The 19,014-nt window shown below is 37.4% G+C and overlaps 2 protein-coding genes across 6 annotated transcripts in view; one reads left to right on the forward strand and one right to left on the reverse strand.

The window, feature by feature from the left end:
• Nucleotides 1-19,014, reverse strand: part of LOC306998366 (methyltransferase-like 26 B) — a 69,927-nt gene that overhangs the window by 39,789 nt on the left and 11,124 nt on the right. For 2 of the 5 annotated variants that reach the window (XM_079612376.1, XM_079612373.1), the window contains exon 1: nt 8,431-8,542. In XM_079612376.1, the coding sequence (XP_079468502.1) occupies nt 8,431-8,433 (3 nt within the window). In that variant the 5' untranslated portion in view covers nt 8,434-8,542. Of the gene's footprint in view, nt 1-8,430; nt 8,543-14,364; nt 14,444-19,014 lie in introns of those variants that run through there. The other 3 variants (XR_013797548.1, XM_079612374.1, XM_079612375.1) reach the window with 3 other exon arrangements.
• On the forward strand, nt 358-11,034 carry mrpl12 (mitochondrial ribosomal protein L12). The gene is made up of 5 exons (XM_079612441.1): nt 358-578; nt 3,037-3,229; nt 6,607-6,678; nt 8,524-8,658; nt 10,580-11,034. Exons 1-5 carry the CDS (start codon nt 517-519, stop codon nt 10,694-10,696), a joined length of 579 nt encoding a protein of 192 aa, XP_079468567.1. The 5' UTR covers nt 358-516; the 3' UTR covers nt 10,697-11,034.

Below are 19,014 nucleotides of genomic sequence, written 5' to 3' on the forward strand. Positions count from 1 at the left end.
AGTTTAAATAAAGTCATTTAATTAAGGGGATAGGTCACCCCAAAACGAAAATTCTGTCATTGTTAACTCACATAAGTTCTAAACCTGTATATGTGTTTCTTATTTTGAAAAATGTCAGTTACCAAACAGTTTTGTAACTCCATTGACTTCCATAGTATGAAAAGAAAAATACTATGGAAGTCAATGGGGACCAAAAACAGTCTGGTAACTGACATTCTTCAAAATATCTTTTGTTCAACAAAACAAAGAAACGCATACGGGTTTAGAACAACTTAAGGGTGAGTAAATGAGAACATAATTTTCATTTTTGGCTGAACTATCCTCTCCCTTTATGAAAAAGGTTTTGTGAAAGGAGGATTTTAAATAAAGTTTGTCCCTCCGTCGCAATGCATTGTGGGTAGGTCAGGAAGCGCCGGTGGAGGACGCCATGTGCTTCTGCTAGAGGAGGACCGACCGCCAGTCAGTCTCACAGTCACACACACACACACTCTGCTCGGTCGCTCACGGAATCGGGTCATGATGTACTGCAGCAGACACTGCGTCCGGATCGCGCTGCGGGCCGCGGCTAACACACACCGGTAAGAGTCAGAGACTAAACCCGCTGCGCCTCTCAAGGGCAGAGGACTGACTAGAAGCATCGCTATCAATACAACACACACGCACAGATCTTATTAAGATCATAACTGTGTGATGATGTGCTGAGATGAGCTGCATGTGTATTATTATTCCGCGTCAGATCTGATGCATTTATCGCTGAACGTCAGAAGTGAGCGAGTGTGTGTAGTTTAATTCATGCACTGCTTGTATAGTGCAGCTAATAACTAAACAAGAATGACCGAAACGGATAAGGTCACGTGACTTCTGTTAATGAATCAAGTGTAGAAGTTCCTCTTATGCATGTCTAGTAGTAGTGGTCATTCAACCGATATGTATAGAGAGCAGAGAATGACAATTGGGCTTTGTCTGTTCATTTACAGCTGGAAACCATTTTGAAAATGATTGAAAAAATGCTGTCATGTAAAATTTATGCGTTTTTTATTATATTCTGTTACTGGTCAAATGTAACTTAGTAAATGTATGTGACATTGACCGTGGGAACTGCTCTGTAGTAAAGGTCAGCAGTGGGTACACTAGCACCCTTAAGCTAATAAACCATTAATAATAGTAGTTACAAAACCTTACTGAGGTTTCGCTTGAGGGGTTTTATGCCACACTTTCTTTCATTGATGCCCTCGATCCTCAAAAATCATGATTATCAGGTTTATGCAGCTGTTGACTCAAATTGCTAAACTCACTGGTAATTGTGTAATGAAAAATATTTAAAAAAACCCCAGCATTTTCACTAGTTGTCCCAGACTTTTGGATCCTGCTGTATATTTATAATGCAATTCAATGAAAACAAATGATGAGTTTCAATTATACAATATTTACTGAATCATAAAATAAAAAATTTCAAACCAAAATTGTGTATCCATTATAGTACAGTAAAAAATGTAGGCCTATAATAATTTTAAAGTCTCTGAAAGAGTCTCTTTTGTGCACCAAGGCTGCATTTGTTTGATCAGAAATACAGTAAAAACAGGGATATTGTGAAATATTATGACAATTTAAAACGATTGCTTTCTACTTTAATGTTGTGTAATGTATTCCTGTGATCAAAGCTGAATTCTCAGCATCATTACTCCAGTCTTCCGTGTCACATGATCCTTCAGACATGACTCTAATATGATGATTTGATGCTCAAAGAAACATTTCTGATTGTTATTAATGTTGAAAATGGTTGTGTTGTGCAATATTTTTGTGGAAACCATGATAAAAAAAAAAAATCAGGATTCTTTGAATAGAAAGTTCAAAAGAACAGCTTAATATGAAGTATGCTAGTTAAATGTCTTTCTTTAGAAAATAACACTTGACCCAAACTTTTGAATGGTAAAATCATACTAATCACTGGTAAAGACATTATTTGGAGTATTAAAGGATAATTCCGGTATTTAACACCTTGAGTCTATATTGTAGTTTGTTTTGGATGAACGAGTGGTGGACAACATTTTTTTGACAATGGTTCCTCTCTCGAGTTTTTGACTATAATAGAATTGGCCATGGACCCATTTAACATGGGAGTCAATGTGCATGTCCGAAAATGTCATTAAAACAGCCAATAATGTTCGTTTTCAAAACTGTTAAACTCACCGAGTGATTAGTGGTGTTCGTTGATGTTCCAGAAACAAAAAGTGTTGCGAAATACAGTTTCTGTCGTGTTTTATTCGTCATTTTGTAAAATCCCATTGAATTCTGTTGAAGGACTGAGTGCTTGTTAATATTTATGCGCTAACGGAAACGGAAAGGGGGCTGTTTACATTTGGTCGATGTAGTCTTTTTGCTCGCTTCCGTTTCTCATAAGGCTAGCGAGCAGAGCTCTTTACCGCAGTTTTTGACCGCACAAATTCTAACCATATTGAAAGACGTGACCACTGACCAGTGCAATATGAAGTTGAACTCGACTGTGACCGTGAGTGTCCCGCGAGACATAAACATCGGTTATCGCCATCAAGTGGTCGGGAGTGTGCTAACGCTTCAGATTCAAATATTGAGCGGAAGTTACACTGTTGTGAAGTGTCTGAAAAAATAGTTCCACTATAGCAAAATAAACGGATTGGAATCATATATTGCGACGATATATTGTTTATAATCATCAACGAACACCACTAATCACTTGGTGAGTTTAACAGTTTTGTAAACGAACATTATTGGCTGTTTTAATGACATTTTCGGACATGCACATTGACTCCAATGTTAAATGGGTCCATGGCCAATTCTTTTATAGTCAAAAACTCGAGAGAGGAACCATTGTCAAAAAAATGTTGTCCACCACTCTTGTTCATCCAAAACAAACTACAATATAGACTCAAGGTGTTAAATACCGGAATTATCCTTTAACGGTGTTACACATTGATTTGTTTGCTAATAGATACTCTATATGATGACGTTGCTGCTTTATATGCTCATGACTGTTGTGTGAATGGACACATTTCACAGACACAAGCTACAGACGACAGCACTGTGTGCCCTGCGAACGCTCAAGACCAGCCCTGCCAGTGCGTCTGCTGCCATTACAGCACCTCCTCTCGATGGGGCACCCAAGCAATACTCGGCCAAAATCCAACAGCTCGTCAGTGACATCGCCAACCTCACGCTCATAGAAGTGTCCGACCTCAACGAGTTACTAAAGGTACTGTGTGTGTGTGTGTGTGAACTCCAGTGGAGTAACAATGTTTAATGCATGAAATCAAATACAGGAGAAATCTAGTTTAAAATAGTCAAGAAATTGTTTCCCACTAATGAACAGAAGGATGAGTTATAGGGCTGTAAACGATTAATCGCGATTAATCTAGGGCTGTCCGTTAAACGCGTTATTAACGGCGTTAACGCAAACCCATTTTAACGGCATCAATTTTTTTATCGCGAGATTAACACCTAGCAAACTTTGTAGTTTTTTTAACATGCTTTTGCAACAACTATAACGTTATTAAAACTACAACACCACACCGGATCTAGCTAGACCAGAAACAAAACAACAGACACGCCGCACACACTTGTTTGGGCTTGCGATCCGGCCAAACGAGAAGCCCAGCGCCGAGCCACGTCTAGGACAACTGAGCGCGTCTAGCACATCGGACGCGCACTTTCTCAGTTTATGGCCAGCAATAAAAACGCTGAATGGCGCCGCCGGTGTGTGTACACTCTTAGAGAATAATGTGTTCGAATTTTAAATACGAGGTGCTGCGCGACGCGGCGCTTCTCGTCTGAACGTTACGTTTTGAGTGGATGAATGATGAGCGCGAGACGCCGAAATGCCAATAAGATTCTGAATGGAAAGTTTACTTTTAAAAAGTTGCCAAATGGTTCAATTGACAAGACCAAAGTGATCTGTGTGTTTTGTCGTTGTGAACTGAGCTATCATCGCAGCACGTTGAGTCTGAACTTGATGGCCAAGCACACACACACACAGCTAATGCGTTTCTACATCAGTAACGTTACCTCATCAGTATTTCTTTCACCCTTTTATTGATGGACAGTGTCACATTGTGTGAGAGATTATTTGCTCCAAGTGAGAATGTTAGTGTGAAATTGAACACAGTATATGCCAATGTTGTTTTCAAAAAAAACAAACATTTGCACAAAGCAAGCCGATCCATTTTTCCATGTTGATAAGAGCATTAAAATGAGAAAAAATAATGGGACAAAAAGAAATCAAGAGACATTTAGAATAGATAAAAATGTGCGATTAATCGCGAGTTAACTATGGCATTAATGCGATTAATCGCGATTAAATATTTTAATCGTTTGACAGCCCTAGATTAATCGAATCCAAAATAAAAGTTTGTGTTTACATAATATGTGTGTGTATTGTTAATTATTTTGTATATATAAATACACACACATTCATGTATATATTTAAGAAAAATGTGTTATTTATATATAAAATAGTTCTATTTATAAATCATATAAAAATATATATGCAGTATATAAATGCAAATATTTCTCAAATATATACATGCATGTGTGTATTTATATATACAAAATAATTATACACAATACACACATATATATTATGTGTAAACAAACTTTTATTTTGGATTCGATTAACACGATTAATCGTTTACAGCCCTAAAATCATTTTATTTAGTCATCATATGACGCACAATACACAATGTTTGCCTACATTTATTTTAACTGGAAATACTGAGAACACTTTTGAGTGATGACAAAAAGTAGTGCGCTTAATTGTACTGGATGCGCACTTGTAGTGTACTTCAAATCTTAAAAGTGTAAATTTACAAACCTACTTGTAGATATTATTATAATATTAATGAAAAAGTGCACTTAAAAAGAGCACACTTTTATAAATGTTCATTAACATACTTGAACCTTTAAAATGCACATTATAAATTATGTCTAATTAAAAGTACATTTTAAATCATTATTTTTAATAATATTTTGTCGTGTTTCAAAGAAGTGCACTTATTTTGATAAGTTGAATAACATGCTAAAGCAAACATAATATACTTGATTATAATTTTAAAGCTGCAGTCCGGCACTTTTTTGTGTTTAAAAATATCAAAAAAGACATTTTTGAAAAAAAACTTAACCAGCCAGTGTTCAAAACGATCTGCTTGCCTTACCTCGATTCAAAACGGTAAGCTTGTAATAATGATTTTAATTCCAGTGGTACTGGTGGATTTCCGCGGGAATTTCAAGCATGTCTTTGCGTCATGACGTCACTTCTGTACACATAGAGAAGGAGTCCCCGGCTAGTCGGCTATTTAGCGTGTGTGGATGATGGAGGTGGAGATTTAGCTTAGAAACTTGGTATGGCGGATCCCGAAAGTTTAAAGCGACAATCACCAGTGACAACTGGAGAGTCACCAGTTGTAAAACCCAAAAGACTTCGGACTTCAGAGTGGCTACAGAAAAAAAGAGACTGCAACCGAGCCCATGCTAAAACCAGGATAAACATCGGCAGGGCTTTTGAAAGGTGGCGTGAACTCCGTGTTTTGAAGGGGTTCAAAATGTATGTGAATAAAATTTGATTATATTACAGTTTTAAATAAGCATTTGATTACACATACGTGTGTGTTTTTTATTTAAAAGAGAAACAGTTATAAGGAACATTAATTTGTTGGTATGACAATTAGAATTTATACTGCACAGAAATGAAAACTGAACTACAGGTAGCCCTAATACACATTAAATGTAGTCATGCAATAATGATGTAGAATAATTAATAATTTGAGAACAAAATATATTTTTCACGTTTTGACGTGATATGCAATCGTTAGATTTAATCAGCATGATATAGCCTACTGCAATGCTTCCCCCCACCCCCCGAATTTGGTCAGAACAAAAGTAAATGTTACTTACTTGTTCAGATGACATGTACCGATGAAAATTCTAATGTTGGTTAACGTTATACACTTTCAAAAAGTATACTCTGAGATTGCTGATGACAGTAGTACAGTATCCACAGCGACGCGGCAGCGACAGGTTCTCCTCAATACATTGTGTTCATCCGCGCTGTTTCATGCCGATTTACTACCCACGCACAGTTAATAATTCCGCGAATAACTGCAATTGCAGATTTCGAACAGAGATGGCGACTAAGAGGAAAAACGACGGACTGCAGCTTTAACTACAGTGTGACTGAATTGAAACGTTATTACAAAGATATTTAAATACTGGCACGTTTCCATATAAATTACAATGAAGTATAAGTTAGTTTAGTTTTTAGCCATAATGCTTGTCAGAACATTCAGCAGTATATGATTTCTGTAATAAGTATTTTTTATGTAAAGTATATGGGCTTTTTGAACCGATTCAAAAGAATCAAATTTTGAACTCTTTCATAATTGCGAGACAAAAATTGGTCTTATTAGAGACATCGTCTTTTGTAAACTTAATAGTCAAATAAAACTCTTCACTATGTTCATAATGTTGCTGAATTTAAAAGCGCCTGCAAAATAATTGTGAATATTGACTCGATTGCCCAGCTTTAATCTTATTCTTAAACTGAAAACACTGATGTAAATTTATTTTTGTCCCCATCAGAAAACGCTGAACATTCAGGATGTTGGAATGATGGCCATGGGCTCAATGGCAGCACTTCCATCTGCAGCTGAGGTAAAGATATACTCTCATGTCCTGTGAATTATTATTATTATTATTTGTGGAGTCAACTGTAACTTACAGTATTTTTGATAAGCTAATATCGAACATATAATTACCCTAGCCTGGACAGCAGGGAGTTTTAAACGCATGAAATGACAACATGGAGAATGGGTTTTGTCAAAAACACTCCACTTTTTTTGGAAATATGCTAATTTTCCAACTCCCCTAGAGTTAAAGGGTTAGTTTACCCAAAAATGAAAATAATGTCATTAATGACTCACCCTCATGTCGTTCTAAGCCCGTAAGACCTCCGTTCATCTTCGGAACACATTTTAAGATATTTTAGATTTAGTCCGTCCATTGAAACTGTATATACAGTATACTGTCCATGTCCATAAAGGTAATATAAACATCATCACAGTAGTCCATGTGACATCAGTGGGTTAGTTAGAAGTTTTTGAAGCATCGAAAATACTTTTTGGTCCAAAAATAACACAAAATAAGACTTTATTCAGCATTGTATTCTCTCCCGGGTCTGTTGTGAATCTGCGTTCAGGACTCTGCAGTGACGCTGCTGACGTAAGACGCTGATGACGTGTTATCTGGTGCGCCCGAGCTTCGTTTACAGTCTGAGGGAGACGCACGTTATATTCAAGCTATTCTACATTGTTTGCGTGGATATCATTTTTTTAATGGTGCGTAAGTGTGCATGTCGCGGATGAGACACTTTTACAGCGTGCGTTTCCCTCAGTCTATAAATGAAGCGGCGCACCAGATAACACGTCATCAGCGTCTTACGCCATCAGCGTAACTGTGAAGGATTGACAACAGACCCGGGAGAGAATACAATGCTGAATAAAGTCTTATTTTGTGTTATTTTTGGACCAAAAAGTATTTTCGATGCTTCAAAAACTTCTAACTGAATATACAGTTTCAATGGACGGACAGAAAGCTCTCGGACTAAATCTAAAATATCTTAAACTGTGTTCCGAAGATGAACGGAGGTCTTACGGGCTTAGAACGACATGAGGGTGAGTCATTAATGACATTATTTTCATTTTTGGGTGAACTAACCCTTTAAACAGTTGAGTTTTACCGTTTCCGAATCCATTCAGCCGATCTCCGGGTCTGGCGGTAGCACTTTTAGCATAGCTTAGCATAATCATTGAATCTGATTAGACCGTTGGCATCTCTCTCAAAAAAATTATCAAAGAGTTTCGATATTTTTTCCTATTTAAATCTTGACTCTTCTGTAGTTACATCGTGTACTAAGACCGACAGAAAATTTAAAGTTGCGATTCTCTAGGCCAATATGACTAGGAACTATACTCTCATTCCTGCGTAATAATCAATTAACTGTGGTGTTCAACTGTTAAACTCTAGGAGATTTGGAAAATGAGCCTATTTCCAAAAAAAGTGGAGTGTTCCTTTAAGAGGTCTTGACTTTCTCTGTTTTATGATTTGAAATGTCATTAAAAATGAAAGTGTAATAATTAGCTGTGTCCCACATTTGTTGTGCAATTCTATTATTCAAAAAAATCACTTTCTATTACCCATTCTTGTGTAGTGTTTTTTTTTTTTATTAGGTTTAGTTTCTTATTTGTAAATTGTGTTTGTCATTTTAACCATTCCTGCTTAAAGGTTGTATATTGCACAAAATGTTTTAAGCTGCATTTAGAATAGATGCGTCCCAATTTTTGGTAAAATGGTTGCAACAATGTTTAAACCCCTTAGAAAATAAAACATCTCATAATTTTTACGGACCATTTGTTGAGAAAGAACTCCATTTTAAGAGTTTAAAATCATATTTTGTCCTTTTTGTTAATTCGTTTTTTCCCACCTCTAATGTTTTAACAGGCGGTCGAGGACGTGGCACCTGCAAAGAAAGAGAAAACACATTTTACAATCAAACTGACAGAGCTAAAGGCGGCTGATAAAGTCAAACTGATTAAAGAAGTGAAGAACTGCATGGAGGGAATAAATCTTGTACAGGTACGGTGTTTTTACATGAGCTCACAGGTGAATGACATGGGAATGTTTTATTATAGGCCACTGTCTAAATATCTTTAAGTCTCTTTTTGGCGCACATAAGTTAGTTGCTGTTTAGTTAAGTATTCGCAGTGACAAATGTGACCTGATCCAGCTAAATGAGTCACAGTGACCCAAATTTCAAAATTGAGATTTTGATATCAATGGAAAGAGGAGATCATAAGCTTTCAAATGATATCCTAGTCAAAGTCATACCTTCAATGGTTTTAAAGATATACACATTTGAATTATGGTCGTCTGCCCTCTTTTTCTAACTGGAAACCTGAGAAAATAGCTTTTAAAGTTTTTTGCCCGTATTTTTGTAGATATCTTTCAAAATCCATTGCATTTAAAGGGATAAACTATTTTTTTTACAGCTTAATTTGACCAAAGATATTAATATATATTAATGCTATTACAGTAAACCAGGCTGAAGATCAAATTATTGTAAAGTATTTATTTGAATAAATATTTTAAAAGGCACTTTTACAAAGATTTACAAAAATCAGAAAGATTGAACAGAAGTGCTACATTTTAGCTAGAGAGCGAAAGAGTGTGTGTGTGTGTGTGTTTGTGCGTGTGTGTGTGTGTTTGTGTGTGTGTGTGTGTGTGTGTGTTTGTGCGTGTGTGTGTTTGTGCGTGTGTGTGTGTGTGTGTGTGCGTTTGTGCGTGTGTGTGTGTGCGCGTGTGTGTGTAGGCTAGTTGACAATAACAGTGTAACAAATTAATAACGGAGATACCAACAGTTAAATATTGGGTTTACACAGAGCGCTGCGAGTCTGACAGGAGGATGGCTGGACCAATCGCGTGCCGCGGGGCTTCCCATTGACAAATGATCAGCGTTTGTGTACATTTCTAAACTTTTTGATTGGCTCAATACAACGTGTAACACCATTTGGAGAGCAGAGATAGTGACGTTTCAGGGGATACCCGGGAAATGCTCAGAGGTGACGAGAGGATTTGAGAAAAGCAATGTTCATTTCCAACTAATTTAGTAAAACTTTGTCAAGTTTAATAGTCATTTAAATACATTTGCTCAATTATCTGGACCATGAAACTTTGGAAGATTATTTTTGAATGTCTTTTCTTTGAAATTAGCAAAAAAAAAAAAAATGTTATTGTTTTTTCACATTATCGGCCCGTATCTTAAAATGGAACGTTGCGACTTCCGACTCATTTCGCCAGATCGGGTCACAAATGTTGTTTCCCAAAGTTTGCTGCTTCAGTTGTTGGAGTGGTGATGCACATTGTTTCTAGATTATTGTGCAGAGTGATCACTGGCTATCGCAAAAGCTTCATTGGCCAAAATAAATAAATTTGCCCCAGTACAAAATGACCACCTAACATAATTTCACTGATCATATCAGCACATGGGAAAGTGTGAACAAGTGCTAGTCAGGTAATATCTCTGTCATTTTGATTCGATTATAAGAGCAGACCGATTGCTATAAAACGAGGGAAGTGTGTTCTTGCTCAATTTGCTCTTCCATATGTAAAAGCACTTTGAGTACATAGAAAAGCGCTATATAAATGTAACTGATTTGGCCCAGAAGCTGATATCCCGTATGCAAGAGTCAATCGCAGAGGTTATGAAGAAGGGTCAATGCGACAAATATTGACACTTTGCATTTATTGAATGTTTTGCTAATGAAAGCCTTTAAAACTTATGAAACGTATCTACATATACCAAAGCAGCATACACAATTTATGCCACGGTCAATATTTTTTTGTCCATGGCTCTGGTGTGTTTTTTTAATGTGTGAAAAGGTTTCAGACAGCAATGCATTTCACTAGATTCTGCAACCCATTAATGAGATTTAGGGCTTGGATCATGATGTAATGTCCTTCATTACTGTTTTTTTTTCTCTCTCTCTCCCAATTACAGGCTAAGAAGCTTGTAGAGTCCCTACCTCAGGAGATCCGGGCTAATGTATTCAAAGACGAGGCCGAAAAACTGAAAGCAGCACTTGAAGCAGCAGGAGGCACTGTGGTGCTGGAGTGAATATCTGCGCTGGCTCTTTACTCCTTCAGTTGTTACCTGTCAGTCATTGTTTTGTTTGTTTTTTTATATATATAAAAACAAGATGAAAGGAATTTGAAGAAAGCAAATAATGCCTTTATAATGACCACTTGGTCCACAAGAGACTGGATGGTGAACTCTGACTGAACTCTGACAGGCTCTGAGCCTGCAAACACACCACCCGTCACTGACTCGTCCGTTTGTCGTTTAGCTACACACACGTTGTCCTGGGCTGGTCTGTGTCTCTCAGGAAACTGAGCTGCCCTGACAAAGGGATGTGATGGCTGTTTCTTGTGGTTAAATAAACATGTTATACTGTACTGTGTATTGTAGTCAATACATTATATATATATATATTTTTTTTTTATATATATACAATTGACCCTTCGCATGGAGTTCGATTAACAGGTGATCTGACAAATCATAATCCGCAATACACCATTTGTCCGACAAAGCAGTCAGGAGAGTTAATGTATTAAACATGGGAGGATTTGAACTTGAAATAAGGAGTACTGACGTCTTTCCGTGGTTAAAACAACATTCTTTCTTATGTTTGCGAACGGTCAATTGCTGATCGCTGCAAATTGAAAATCTCAGTTATCTTTAAAGGTATATTTCTCCTTTTCCATGAGTAAGTGTGCTTGACAAACGTGTTCGACCACCTCACGTATTTTGCCATGTGTCCGGCTTTCTAAAAACATGACACTAAAGTTAAAATAAGTTTGTGTGTAGCCTACCAATATCTTTTTTTTTTTTTTTTTTTTTAAATTCCACTGCTCACGTCTCACATTTATCAGGGCAAAACGCGTTCTGTGCGAATGACCCCTAAACATTCTCCTGTTCAACAGAATACAGGTTGGGCACCAAATGAGTCAATAAATTAGGTCATTTTCATTTTAGCGTGGACTGTCCAGTTAAGCATTTGATAATGTGTCTAGCATTTTGTTTCAATTTTAGTAGTGTTGAGAGTGAGCTGAATTTCATTCAATTCAGAATGGACTTTATGCACAGCTGCACTACTTCCTGAACTTTAGCCAGCTCCTTTGTTTCCTGTCATATTTCTGCCATATTGGACAAACTGATTAATCCAGGTGTGCCTGACCAACAACAATAATTAGACACACCTGGATTAATCAGTTTGTCCAATAATGGCAGACAGGAAACAAAGGAACTGGCTAAAGTTCAGGAAGTAGTACAGCTGTGCATATTGAGTCAATTGAGTGTGCTGGCTGAAGAAGTGAAATCTGAATGACCCACAAATATGACTAGTGAAAACATTCTCTTTCTCTTCATCAAGGAACTAATATTAAAGGTGAAGGTCTTGCTAGTTGAGTGTACAATATCGGGGTTTACGGTTTCTGAGGGGTGGTTGCAGGCACAGACAAAGACGAATTAATTTTCACTGAACAGTCTTTTATTAAATGAACAGAATTCTCAGCATATCACAAGAACCAGTATAAGAAGCAAACAACATCTTAATTATTGAACAAAGGTGTTTCAATCTGAACCATTGCCACAGGTGTATAAAATCATGCACCTACATTAACAAACATTTGTGAAACAAATGGGTCATTCTGAAGAGCTCAGTGAATTCAAGCTTACTGTGATCAGATGCCACCTTTGCAATAAGTCAGTTTGTGAAATTTCATCCGTTAGATATTTCATGGTCAAGTGTATTGGACTCGGGGGCAGTGGAGACATTCTGTGGAGTGACAGATCACACTTCTCTGTTTGGCAGTCTAATGGGCGAGTCCGGATTTGGTGGATACCAGGAGAACGTACGTGCCTGACTGCATTGTGCTAACTGTAAAGTTTGGTGAAGGAGGGATAATGTTATGGGGATGTTTTTCAGGGGTTGGGCTAGGCCCCCGTACTTCTAAGTGAAATCTCAATGCTTCAGCATACCATGACATTTTGGATAATTCTTGTGTTCCCCATTTTGTGGGAGCAGTTTGGGGAAAGCCCGTTTCTATTCCAGCATGCATGGCTGTGCCCCAGTACACAAAGCAAGGTCCATAAAGACATAGTTGGATGAGTTTGGTGTGGAAGAACTTGACTAGCCTGCGCAGAGCACTGACCTCAACCCCATCAAACACCTTTGGGTTGAACTGGAATGGAGATCGTGAGGCGGAGATGGGCCTGGAGGCCTGAGGTGCAGCCGGGGAATCTGCAGCACAGTCGAGCTGGGAATCGGGATATCCAAGGCTCACTGTTAGACTTTTCTGTCATTTCTACAGTTATTTACTTTAAATCACCCAGTATTATACTTCTATTTCTCTTTACACAGTAAAAACCAGTGATTCCCATTGCATCATGGGAATTTTCTGTGACGTCAAACACCACATACAGAGACTTACTGTATTTTTTTAATTCGCTGTATACTATGTAAAGGCCTCTCTCTGGCACCATTCCATTGTGCTCTTTATTTCTTAATTTACACCACGTGTCTACTACAACGCTATAACAGCTGGAGGCGGTCTATCTTGGACACATTGAAGCAACCGGACCATTAACAGTTAATGCAAAATGCAAACCTGTTTGTCCCTTGTCAGAAATAGCGCGAGCGCTTGGACTCGGACTAGTACGTCAGAAATATAACGGGGCATTACTATGCACTAACTGGGATTTGTCGTGTCACGCCGCGAGCATCCAGTGTAATATCACTGGGTTCCGATAGTAAACGCTGCCGGCCGCTTGTCCTTAAAGGGATAGTTCACCCAAAAATAAAATTCTGTCATTATTTACTCACTCTAATGTTGTTCCAAAACCTGTATTAATTTATTTATTTGTGCTAAACACAAAAGAAGATATTTTGAAGAATGTGGCTAACCAAACATTTGCTGCCCATTGACTAGGAAAAAGCTATGGAAGTCACCGGAGACCAGCACCTGTTTGGTTACACACATTCTTCCAAAACTTTTATTTTCAACAGAAGAAAGAAATGTATTCGAATTTAAAACAACTTGAGAGAGTAAATGATGACAATTGGATTTTTTTTGGGAGAATCCCTTTATACAAAACACAAAGAGGAAATCACTCACTGCTTTTGACTGAGAACTTATATATAAAAAAGATAATTAAAATATATTTAATAAGAATCAATGTATCATAGGCCTACAGTGAAGTCTATGTTGTGTTTTATTTTCATATTTGTTTATTTAATTACTTTCTTCAATGCTACTGTTAAATACACCTACTGTATTTAACAGTAGAGGACGTCCCTGGATTGTAGGTTTTCTATACTACGGAGAGTATAGAGGTTCGCTGTTTGTTTAAAACAGCAAAAGTGAAACGTGCTCTGTGTGAGACACCACCCCAGCAGAGGACATCCCTGGATTGTAGGTCCAGTGGCACCGCAAACCTGCTCAATCACTTCCATCTCAGATAGGGTTTTATTATTCTTATTTCTTTTGATTATTTTAATTTCTTCTATGTAAAGCACTTTGAATTACCACTGCTTAGCTTTGCATTTACTGAATGAGCACTGTGCCACTGTTCGTCCGACTGTTTGTACTGTATTTTATTTTCTAAACTGTTTTAATTATTCTTATTTATTTTATTATTTATGTAATTATTTAAATTTCTTCTATGTAAAGCACTTTGAATTACCAATGTGTATGAAATGTGCTATATAAATAAACTTGCCTTGCCTTGTAGCTGAAGTAAAATGTGGCAAAGACTGCACATGTCCACCCTGTCATGGAAGGCTTGGTGACATATCCCAGAACACTGCTGGACATCAGAAAGAAGTCCAACGAAACGCCTTATAGTTGTAGCGGTGGAAGAGTGTATAGCGAAACATTTCATATTTGATCTGTTTTACAATAGAAATGTTAAACGACTGGCAATTCGTTTTTTAATGAAGTCTCAGAAATCTTAAACTGTATTTGTCCTTTTCACTCAATACTCCAACAATTGCAGAAAATAGCCATGAAAACTTAGAGAAATACAATTGACAAATCTACCCAGCGATACACAAGTTAACCTTTCAGTCTCAACTCTGGCATAATTTAGTTTTGAACATCGAGTTTTATCATGTTTCTTGACAGTGGATCTGTCATGCTCGAATGGAGAAAGTTTTAGTCCTGAATGAAAAGCGAAAAGCGTTTGTCCTGCAATTGCTCTCAAATACGAAGCAAGACATTAATTTATGTAAAGACATTTATTTAGTAACACCGTTGGTTAAATTTTGTTTGTGGATGGTGAATATTAAAATACACTTTAGTGTATATAATTCTCGGTTTCGCTCTGTGTTTTCAGGTATAGCCTATAAGAAAAACAAGCCACGAAAACAACACATATGCATGGTAAGTGAATTTCAATGACTTTATACATTAGCGTTTAGTTTATATTGGATCAAATTCGTGTCGATATCTGCTAGTTTGAGGAGAAGGGAACAGAGATTCAGAATCAGGGTGGGAAATTAGCACCCGCCACCCGCCAAGGGCGGGTACTTTTTCAAAGTGGCGGGTCACTTTGCCGTGTATACCAGCCACAGTGGCGGGTGGATTATAATAATGCTGCGTTCGCACCAAAAGCGAATACAGTTCGCAAAAATTCGCATCCACCGAGGGACCAGGACAGGACCACCAGACGCGCATAAACGCGTCTTTACATTGACTTAACATTGAATGTATTAAGTAGGCTAGTAACCAATAAACACATGCTGCGAGTGATTTCATTGTACGGATTGGACAGCCTTTGTCAAAGAATGCGGTTGCTAAGTAACAATAATACACTTTTGTCGATTAACTCTTTTGATTGGTTTTCAGCGCTGTGTCACGGCGCTGAAGAGACCGTTATACTGTATAACTTATACACATAGCTAAGCTGAGAATAAAAATAAAATAAAAAGTGTATATGGGTCAGTGACGTGCCGCACTGATTTGCACTTCCAGGAGCAATAAATATTGTATATTTATATAAAATAGGTTTAAAATTATATATATGTTTTAATCTCACATCATTTGTCCTCCTCACTGTTCATAATTGTGTGAAAATTTCAAAAATAGGTAACTTTTAGACTATTAATGTGGTCAAATGTCATACGGTCAAACGGAATTCACTTAAAGTTATTTAAGACAATTGCATTTAAAATTATTAAAAATGTTTCAAAATGATACAATTTTTCATTTGGCATATTTTTTCAAGTCTTAAGAAAAGCATATTAAAGTATCAGTAAGATAGACCTTTAAGAAATGTCATTAGTATCTAAAACAAATTGTTCCGCAAAGACACATTTTCTCTATGTCATACGGTAAAACCTGTCTATGGGTAAAACAAAGTTTAGAAGCCATTTTGGAACTGAATATTAATGACATAAGTCATGTGACATTGGATGACATCACTCAGAGGACCCCCTGAAGACCAGCCAAGTTGAAGGTAAGTTTAAGATTTTGCTCCTACATTTGAGGTAATTTCACCTTTTCCAAGTGTTACCATGTGTCACAGATTTGGGTGTCATATGGTCAAACGTCAAAAAAGGGTTTAATACATTTAAAATGTGAAAAAATATTGATTTACAGGTGAAATATAAAGTTTAAAAGTCAAGGTTAATGGTAAAGGTGGAAGGAGGTGGCCAAGCAACTGCCTGTTATAAATGACAAAGCATGAAACTGTCATAAGGGCAAACAAAAAATGTCATACAGACAAACGATTTTACCGTATGACATGTTGTTTTACCATATGACACAGAGCATTTAACTGAATTATTTAGTTATTTCTTAATTGTTATATCAAATATATAGTTTGTACAACTAATATGAATTAATATTAACATATATAATATATTTCTGCCTATTTTAAGCATTTTTTCACATTATTACAGATGTCTCTTTCTAGTAAGGAGAGGGGTGCACATTTCCGTGCAAAGCTAAGGGCAGATAACTGTGAGAGTATATGATGACATAGTCTCTCCAGCGTGTCCTAGGTCTTCCCCGGGGTCTCCTCCCGGTGGGAACAGATCCTCGAGCCACCTCAGCTGACCCCTCTCGATGTGGAGGAGCAGCGGCTCTACTCTGAGCTCCTCCCGAGTGACCGAGCTCCTCACCCGATCTCTGAGGGATCGCCCAGCCAACCTGCGGAGAAAGCTCATTTCGGCCGCCTGTATCCGTCATGACCCAAGGTGAGAGTAGGAACGTAGATTGACCGGTAAATCGAGACGACAGACCGGTACACCGACCGCATTACTGCAGAAGCTGCACCGATCCGTCTGTCAATCTCCCGTTCCATCCTTCCCTCACTCGTGAACAAGACCCCAAGATACTTGAACTCCTCCACTTGAGGCAGGAACTCTCCACCAACCTGAAGTAGGCAAGCCACCTTTTTCCGACTGAGGACCATGGCCTCGGATTTGGAGGCGCTGATTCTCATCCCAGCCGCTTCACACTCGGCTGCAAACCGTCCCAGTGCATGCTGGAGTTCCTGGTCTGAAGGGGCCAACACGACAACATCATCCGCAAAGAGCAGAGACGACATTGTGTGGTCCCCGAACCCGACACCCTCAGGCCCCTGGCTGCGCCTAGAAACTCTGTCCATAAATATTATGAACAGAACCGGCGACAAAGGGCAGCCCTGCCGGAGTCCAACATGCACCGGGAAGAAGTGTGACTTACTGCCGGCAATGCGAACCAAGCTCCTGCTTCGGTCGTACAGGGACCGGACAGCCCTTAGCAAAGGACCCCGGACCCCATACTCCCGGAGCTCCTCCACAGGCCGCCTCGAGGGACACAGTCGAATGCCTTCTCCAAATCCACAAAGCACATGTGGATTGACTGGGCAAACTCCCATGAACCCTTACTGTTCTTTTTAAACTAAATGTTAAAAACAGATTTTTTCACAAGTTATCTCACTGTTGTAAATCTGAATGATATTGTCATGTATTACATATAGCACGTCCTATGTGTTCCTTGTACTGAAAGAGAGTTGAGTTGACTAAAAGAAATATTCATGTGTTGGTAAATATATTCTACTGTTAATAAAAGGTTCACTTGAGATGCCTTGTGTTTCTTTGAAATCATTTTGAATTGGCCTACATGTATTTATTACATTAAAAATGCAATGAAACATTGAAATTGTACTATGTCATACGGTAAAACAAAATATGTCATATGGTAAAACATTGCATTTTAAAATAAATAAAAATAAATACTTTGTTTGTTTACATGGTTCATGAAAATAATGGAGGAGAGCTAGTATGATATACATATATATATAACATCGAGGCATTTTTGACTAATTTCTTTTAAAAAAAATAGAACAAATGTCCATAGATGACATGCTGAAGTTGTTAAAAAACAAAATATTTAGTATTTGTGGTGTAGGTGTTTACATTTTGCAACTTGTTACAGAATACTTACAGATCAACTATTACATTCATGGTTGTATTTAACTGTGTCATGAATATCAAATTTAATTTTTTTCCAAAAATCACTTCGTTTTACCTTATGACATTTTCAAGGACTGTATACAAAGAAACACATTAAAATGTCATATATTGTTATTTTTTATAAAGGGCACTAATAAAAACGAAAAATATACACATAGATTTACACAAAAAATGCTATATTTAATTTGTCCTTTCATTTTTATTTTTTTACTGTTTTGAAATTCTAAAACGTCACTGACCCATATATATATATATATAGCTGAGCTGAGCTGGTGCAGAAGAAAGGGAAATTATTTTTAACCATGCGCGCGCGCTCTCTACACTGCTGAAGCGCGGATGATCTGAAAACACAGACAAGCTGGAGTTCAGCGATCTTTATTTGAGATTTTCTACTTAAATTAAAGTGTCATTCAGTCGGCCTGTGTTCTGTCACGAGCCGCTTGCGCTGTTTGTGCGACTAAATCTGCGATCAAAATGCAGGCTGATATCCAGCAGTGTTTTTAATGTTGATCATATATGAGCAAGAATGCAATGTTTCCCGAATATCCACACGATTTCAAATGTGACATTGATTTTATACAACAGTAAAAAAAAAAGGGTAACATTTAAGTGATGTACTGCATTTAAAACAGTAGTCAGGCTTATTGCTCTATTTTGCAACGAAATCTGTGGCTTTGAACGAATCGTGAGATTCAATGAATGAATGACTCGATGACCGCCACCTACTGGCTATTTTAATATAATATTTTTATTAATATTAAAAACGTTTTTTTAACATTGCATATTTATTGAACATTGTTTTATTTAAAGCATTATTTATTTTTAAAAGGTATTATAAAGGTTAAAAATTAAATGAAAAAATGTATTAAAGGGGGCGAATATTGTCCCTTAATGGAAAAGGTGTGACTGCAGT

Source organism: Phoxinus phoxinus (assembly GCF_949152265.1).
Source record: "Phoxinus phoxinus genome assembly, chromosome: 1".
Classification (NCBI taxonomy): Eukaryota; Metazoa; Chordata; class Actinopteri; order Cypriniformes; family Leuciscidae; genus Phoxinus; species Phoxinus phoxinus.

Excerpts from the sequence above, each read along its gene's own strand:
- mrpl12 (XM_079612441.1), top strand. The coding sequence starts at position 517 with ATGATGTACTGCAGCAGACACTGCGTCCGGATCGCGCTGCGGGCCGCG. Across the intron at positions 579-3,036 it reads GCCGCGGCTAACACACACCG|ACACAAGCTACAGACGACAG; the intron begins GTAAGAGTCAGA and ends CACATTTCACAG. Across the intron at positions 8,659-10,579 it reads AGGGAATAAATCTTGTACAG|GCTAAGAAGCTTGTAGAGTC; the intron begins GTACGGTGTTTT and ends TCCCAATTACAG.